This window comes from Argiope bruennichi, chromosome X2 (genome assembly GCF_947563725.1).
Source record: "Argiope bruennichi chromosome X2, qqArgBrue1.1, whole genome shotgun sequence".
In the NCBI taxonomy this organism is placed as follows: Eukaryota; Metazoa; Arthropoda; class Arachnida; order Araneae; family Araneidae; genus Argiope; species Argiope bruennichi.
Window position 1 is genome coordinate 43,209,849 of NC_079163.1, and position 7,569 is coordinate 43,217,417.

The 7,569-nt window shown below is 29.0% G+C and overlaps 1 protein-coding gene across 1 annotated transcript; it reads right to left on the reverse strand.

Moving 5' to 3' along the window:
• Window positions 1-5,778: 5,778 nt before the first annotated feature.
• On the reverse strand, window positions 5,779-7,167 carry LOC129959717 (piggyBac transposable element-derived protein 4-like). The gene is made up of 2 exons (XM_056072607.1): window positions 6,981-7,167; window positions 5,779-6,683 (listed from the first exon to the last, which is right to left on the reverse strand). The coding sequence occupies exons 1-2, from the start codon at window positions 7,165-7,167 to the stop codon at window positions 5,779-5,781; spliced, it is 1,092 nt and encodes a 363-aa protein (XP_055928582.1).
• Window positions 7,168-7,569: the final 402 nt, after the last annotated feature.

Consider the following 7,569-nt stretch of genomic DNA (forward strand, 5'->3'; position numbering starts at 1 on the left):
ACGATAATAATAATAATAAAGTAAGGCAAATAATATCCGATTTATGAAGGAAATAAATTTCATTAGACTATAAATAACCAAAATTTTAGTCTCGGTACTGATGGGGTGTAAATTATCCCAGATCAGTACACTATTCTTTATTAAAATTAACCTGCTTCGACTACAATCGTACGCTCCTTCATTCTACCATCGCTTAAGTACTAATAAGACATAAACAAAGGCAGCAATGAACAATCGGAATATAAAAACACAGGGAATAAACACATACAAAGTCTTGTCCTGATTAAAAGGCGTATAATATACCTTTAAAGACAGAAATACAATTTCTTTTCCATTGCATAGCCTTGTTTTTCTAAATTATTGAACAAGTAATACAGTTGGCCCATATGTGAAAACGATATGTCCAGGAGTGAAAAGCTAATTTTTAATGAAATGACACTGTGAAGGGGTAAAGATGAAATTTTGTCATAAACAAGTGCAATTATTAAATTAGACAATGAAATCTTTCGAAAATAATGCAATATTGTATATCTAATTACATAACAATTTTTAAACCTTGGTCTGAAAACAAATTGGCGCATATAATGTTCAAATTAATACAAGCTTTGATAAATTAAGTAAACGGCCAAATATATTATTAATGTACATAATATAGCATTTACTTACAATAAATTAATTACTTACAAGGATTCAAAACAGTTGAAATAATCAAATCGCTGATTGTAAACGTTAACTCGAAGTAGTAATGACTACGTCTGACGGTCACAAAGAAACGAACTCGTTAAAGAGAGAATTCAAAAACGATAGTTGTTTCAATCGGCCACTTACGGGTCTGCTTTTTCATAATTTATTATCCTCGTTCCCGGAGAACGGAATGGCAGAAATTTACTTTATATCTTTATGGCAGAAATATACTTTTGCCCCATCTTTTTCTTTTGGATTAACAAGCAAATTTAACACAGTTACGATTTTTTTCCCCTCTTCTTTTCTTTTATTTTTTTATTCTACCTCTACATTTATTTATATGTTAATGTTAAAAGGCTTGGTTGCATTTTCGCAAATTGTTCAGACTGACTCTATGTTAAATGATACTCTGATTGGTCAATTTCTTTCTCACAGACTTTTCTTTGCTGTAGCTGCTGAAACTCTAATCAGGCTTTTATTTTAAGAAAATGTTTGGCCTATTTATTTTTATATTAAAAATATTACCATAAAATGTATATACCCAAATATGCTAGAATTATAAAGATACTCAGATGACAATAAACGGTCTAGAAATCATTACAATTCTTACTTTTGGGAATAAAAAGAAATTATTTCATAAATTGATATTCTGAAATATGAAACATTAGTTTATGTATCGACAAACAGATACCAGATAAATAATTTAAAGTGGTGAGCACTAGCTGTTCATCAAATATTTCAACTCTGTTATGAAAAAAAAATCGTAATATTACTGATTTATCTAGCAATGAAGAAACAACATTCCGAATTGTTTCATTTTTTAAGAAATGCCTAGAGATTTCTGGCTTTTCCTTCAGCTTGTAAACTTTTAGGAAGTTCCTTTGCAGCACACTGTAAATTTATTTGAACTCTGTTTAGTTATTAATATCGGAATTTCTAAATACTTTATACATCTCTTTTGAATACTTATTTCTTTCCTTTTTTTAACACATATTTTAGGAATGGATTAAAGAATAGGAACAAATATCAGAAACAGGTTTGGCGTGTTCCGAGAAACACAAATCAACTGGACGCCTTTATGTTTATAAAAGTTACTTAACAGATGCCAGCACAATGTGGAACAAGTAATAATTAATGCTTTATATTTTATTGTTTCAAATTCCATAAAGAATATTTGTCTATACATGTGTTAATATAGCCATTTTTTGTGGTAGTATTTAGATAATTCCAATGTTAAATTTAAAGTTTATTTTGCATGTGGCAAGGGACATATTTGTGTCTGTCTAGCTAAAGATATATTTAATTGCATCAAATTCCATTATTAAAAGTATTTGAATTATACATGTTTTAAAACTGTTTTATGGTTCTTTTAATGTTACAAATCCATAAAAGTTTTAGATGTTCCATGCTCTATACAACATATCAACACATATTTTTTACCAAGGCCTGATCTAAAGCTCATTTTGCTTGAGGCAAGAATGATATTTAGTGCCTGCTTTGATACAGAGCACTTATCAAATATTGCATAGTTTACATGTATTTTCCTACAATGGCAATATCTGCTCTTTTAATTCTCTTTTCAATCTACTGACCAGTTCGATATAGGAAAGAAACTTTTGCTTTTTTTTTACTTCTTCTTTTTTTGTGCTGTAGTTTTTAACCTTTATGACACACATTTCCTGAATAAGAGCTCAATTTATGTTAAGAAAATATATTAAAAATTTCAGATCTGGCAATAAACTATCTTAAATTTAAAAGCTATTCCTGTTAGGCCAGTTGCACACATTGAAATGTTAAGAACTGAAATACAATATTCATTTTCATAATTTAAATAAATTTATGACCTTCGAATAAATTTTAAATATTATTAAAACAAAAAAGGAAGACTTTAGGTTTGTTTATTATTATTTACAAAATTTTAAAACATTACTTCATAGCTTTATAAATAATATAAATTTTCATGCACTAGAACTCCACACTTAGTACTCTCATTATTGATAATGATAAAAAATCTGTTTTTACTGGTATCAAAATATTTGAAAGAAAGTGAAAATTCTGGATGCAGAGCAGTTCTTAAAATTACTTGATGTACAGTGATGATCAATGCATTTCTAACTCAGTTATAAAAAAATCACATGACAATTCTGACATATCTTCATGACAGTTCAGGAACAATATCACCATAGCTGGGATTTTTAAAAGTTGCCCAGAGGTAAGGATAGCCCTTAAGTTTCTGACTTTTCTTTAAGTTAGAAACTTTTATGTAGTTCCTTTACAGCAAACTTCAATAGTTTCATAATACAGTTTTATCTAATATTTCATGTCTTAAGTGTAAAATGAATCTCCAAACTAAAAAGAGATTCTTAATTATTTTAATAGTTAAATTCAAATATAGATTATTTTTATTTTGTGCTTATGAATTTAAGCATAAAACATTTTAAATTTGTCATGTAAAGTATATAAAGTATACTTGAAAATATTTATGTTTTCATAACTTCAAACTAAATTAATAAATAACAGGTAACTAGTATATATTGTGGCATACATGACTGGTTATCCATTCTATGCACATTGTGATCTTAGCTTCTAATATAAAACTTCATAAAGGATTAACTGATGAATTCAGTTTTATGATTAAAATACTGTACTCTAAGGAAAAAAAATTGAATTTATTATGCCTTTTTATCATGTCTTTTTATCATGAGTTGTAAAAAGATTGAGATAAGAAATTTTTATTTAGTGCAAATGTTGGATTTATTCGGCACTTATATACTTATGAATCTAAATTTTTAAAAATCAGGTTGCATTCTTCTTCATATGTCTTAATGTTTAACATTTCCTCCATTTAATTATTTATTTTTCAATTTCAATAATTATTCCTTATATTTTCAATAATAATTTTTTATCTCTAATATTACTATGAATTATGATACTTTTAAAAGCTTAAATTTGCTTTTGCAATTCATATGATATATCCCTGGTGAAATTTTCAAATGGTTTTGATTACAGGTACTTTTCACTACCAAAACACCAAGAACCACTGCCAGAAGTTGTAGAATCTTCTGTATTATGTGAGCGGCCGTACTCGCATAATCATTTTGTAAGTGACTTTCTTGTATTTATATATATTCTAAAGCTAAATTTCTTTTATTCATTAAAATGTCTTGCAGGACTTTCTTACACTAACCTTTTCAATTGTATGTTGCAAGTGGAAGATATTTACTTAGGTTTCTTTTTTTATTCCCCCCCCCCCTTTTAGAAATCTTAACTACTCAAATAGAGTTTTGAAGTGCAGCAGAGGGAGAGACAATCAGTTACTTGTTCAACCTACAGAAATAGCAAGAAGAAAATAAATTTATTGTGAAAGAAAAGTCAAGATGGTGGAATACCAGTTAAGCCAGCATTACCACGTGCCCTAAAAGAACATGCATATCGAATTTTCTATGATTTACCTAAAAAACATCCAAAAAGAAAGCATATTGTGCTTTGTTTCTTATAGTTTGGAATATTGTGTAGAAAACAATGTATCTCTTCAAAGTTAATTTCTATATCCATCAACTAAACAAAGAGAGAAAAGCATTAGAAAGAATGTATCCCTAATCCATAAAATTTTTCATTCTAAGATTTATACAAATAATCAGTATTGTGTATTATTAGGAGATGTTAAAAAGTAAGTATACCAAGAACATTTTATATTATGAATAATTTCCCTGAAAGATATCAAAAAGATATTTCTTAATAACTTAAACGTGTACAAAAGTCTTCAAGCTTTAATGAATCTTTTAATTTATTTGTAAAAAGAGATTTTCTCCTGATTAAGTTTTTCATTTTGAGGTTTTTCTATATGCTCCATAAATAAAGTTCACAGAGGAGGCAAAAATAGTTTTTAAGAATTTAGAAGATTTGTGTTTAAAGTCAGTACATTTTTTCAATAAAATAATTGATGTGAACAGAGCGAACAATAGAAACTGTGCAAAATCTATTTTATTTTGATAGTTAGTGCATACTATTACTCCAAATGAAACTAATAAATTTCGAAATATAAGAAAAATTTCTAATTGAAAGGAGCTTTTTAAAAAATTTCTAAAAAGTAATAATTTTATTTTTCATTTCAAAGTACTTAGCAGTGATTTGATATGTTATTTTATTTTTTTACAACTTTATTTAATTGTTCACGGAATGAAAACATATTATTTGCTCTAGACAAAATTCAAATTATATCCGCTTGTGGAAATAGAGCAATATTTTAAAATATCATGTTAGAACTTAACTAATATATTTAACTCACAAATACTTTAATAATAAGATACAAGTTTTTTAAAATTTTAATTATTTGAATGTCATAAGAAATTGATTTGAAATGGAGTTGGAGATAACTGACTCCAGTTATTGAAGAATAAATATTAAAATTATTCTTTTTAACGTGTATAAATAAAATGTTTTGAATGATTAACCTTTCGCCGGGAGCGCGAATTTTCCTTTCACGACCGGGCGCGCGTTGTAAATTGTACAACAGGTGAAAAACATTTAATTTTAGCTGCTTTATTTTAATTTTACAAAAAATTTTGCAAATAAGTAACATATAATTTATCTCTGATAACAATTTAAGAAAATATTGTACCATACATTTACATTTATTTTGTTATAGTATATTAAAACAGAAGTTTAAACGTATGAAAAAGTAAATACTGCTACAATTACAAAAAATATTAATGAATAATGAATAATTAAAGAATTATAAAGTACTTTTGGACTTACAGAATCAGTCGGAGATTTCACCTGCATTATTTGCTTCACATGGCTGGCATAGGATTTGCTTTTTTGAATGCTGTTTACATATGAACCTTACGCATTTGTTACACCTCATTGTAGAGGAGGAATTTTTCATTCGCGCACACATGTAGCACGAGCCTCTCTTTTGTGGAGGAATAATTTGAATTTGAAGTTTCTTCCTCCAAATTTTCATTTGAACGATAAATATTAAGGAAAGCCGACACATCACGAGGTAAAGAGGATATTTGAGCTCTAGATATGAGATGTTCTTTCATCAGGGATTTTGAGAGTGCTCTCAAGAAAATAATTCTGGGCTCATCATCAACATTGTTCAGTAGAATTTATACCAGCAATGTTCATCATTATATAAAATAATACAAGAGGCCACCGTCTTGTTATTTGAGACACAGAATAAGCCGAACACATTTTATCGCAGGTGTCAACACCTCCTTTTGTCATATTGTAATCAAGAATTACTTCAGGTTTTCCACTGTCTCCATCAATTTCAGATTTATCGTGAAGGCTAGATACTAATACTACTGCTTTGTTTTTCTTCGGTACATATGAAACGAGTGTTTTATTTTTCTGAAAACCAAAGATAGAAGTACCCACAATTCTATGTTTTCTGGGCAAAAATTCTGCGTGAATTTCTTTTTTATTTTTCTTTACAGTTCCGATGAAAGTAATTTTCTTCTCTAATAAGTAAACAACTAGTGGAAAACTAGTGTACCAGTTGTCAGTGGTAAGATTTTTATTAGAGTTTTCAATGGGCATTACTAGACGCTTGACAATGTCTAATGGTTTATTCTCAACTGCGAAAGGTCCAGGCGGCTGTTTTCCGATATAAATTTCCATATTGCTACAATAAAATGTTTTAGAATCACATAATGCGAATATTTTGATGCCATACTTAGCAGGCTTATTCGGAATGTATTGAATACAAGAGCAACGTCCCCTGAAAGGATGTAACATCTCATGAATTGTTACAAATTCGCTTGTATTATAAGATTTCAAGCAATTTTGAACAAATGAATCCCAAATGGATCGGATGGCAGCTAATTTGTCTGATTTTCTCCTTTCAGCTCCAGTATCTATATCATCGAACCGAATACAGCGAAGTAAAAACAAAAACCGCTTATAACTCATAGCTGCTCTCAGTATTTGAATTCCAGTTCCATCAAAAGCCCAGAGCTGCTCAACATTTGTATGTTGGCTTTTCATTGTGCCTATAAAATAAAGCAATCCCATCAAAGCCATAAATTCACTTCTACACGTTTGTTTACAGTCAGGTTTCTGATAATATTTAGCTTCTACTCCTTGTATATATTTATTTGTGCAATAAATTACTTCATCAATCATACTCAGATCAATCAATTTCAGAAAAGCGTCAATTTCTGAAGCAGTTCCTTTTGCATATGCAGTTGGTCTTGGCAGTTTCTTTATAATATTTTTGTTCTTGGTTTTGGATGTTTTTACGATTTCTTCTTTTTTCCATTTTCTGATTTTATCCTATCCCGTATAACAATTTTCATCACTATTATTTTCAGTAATTTCGTAATCTGATGCAGTTATTTCAGAGTCACTGCTGTGATTTTCCTGTTTTAAATTTTCGTCACTCAAATCTGCGTCATATGCAGAAAATTGCTGATCATCTTCAATATCTTCACTATCAGAATCTTCATTCAAAATTTTCATTAGGTAATCCACCATTTATTTGTGATCCTTAAAATATTGTTTTCGTTTAGACATTATTTTACCTCAAATCCTATTCGTAATACTAACAAAGATTTATTTAACTTAGAAAGATTCTGTCGAAAAAGAATTTCACAAGCAGGCGCGCGTTGCATAAAGTACAACACCGCAGATGTTTACAGCTAAAAATGACAGGTGCAGCTGATTGCGCAATCAGAAATGCAAATAACTTTCAGGAAATGTGAAGGAAGATTCAATAAACGATACGCATGGTGATTAACGCCCTCTATTGCCAGAATTATATTTTAAAGAAACCAACTGTTGTACTTTTTACAACGGCGCGCCCGGCGGAAGGTTAATAAAAGTTTTGGAAAATATACGAAATTTCTCAATTATTTTTTATTACACTGAAATAAATTT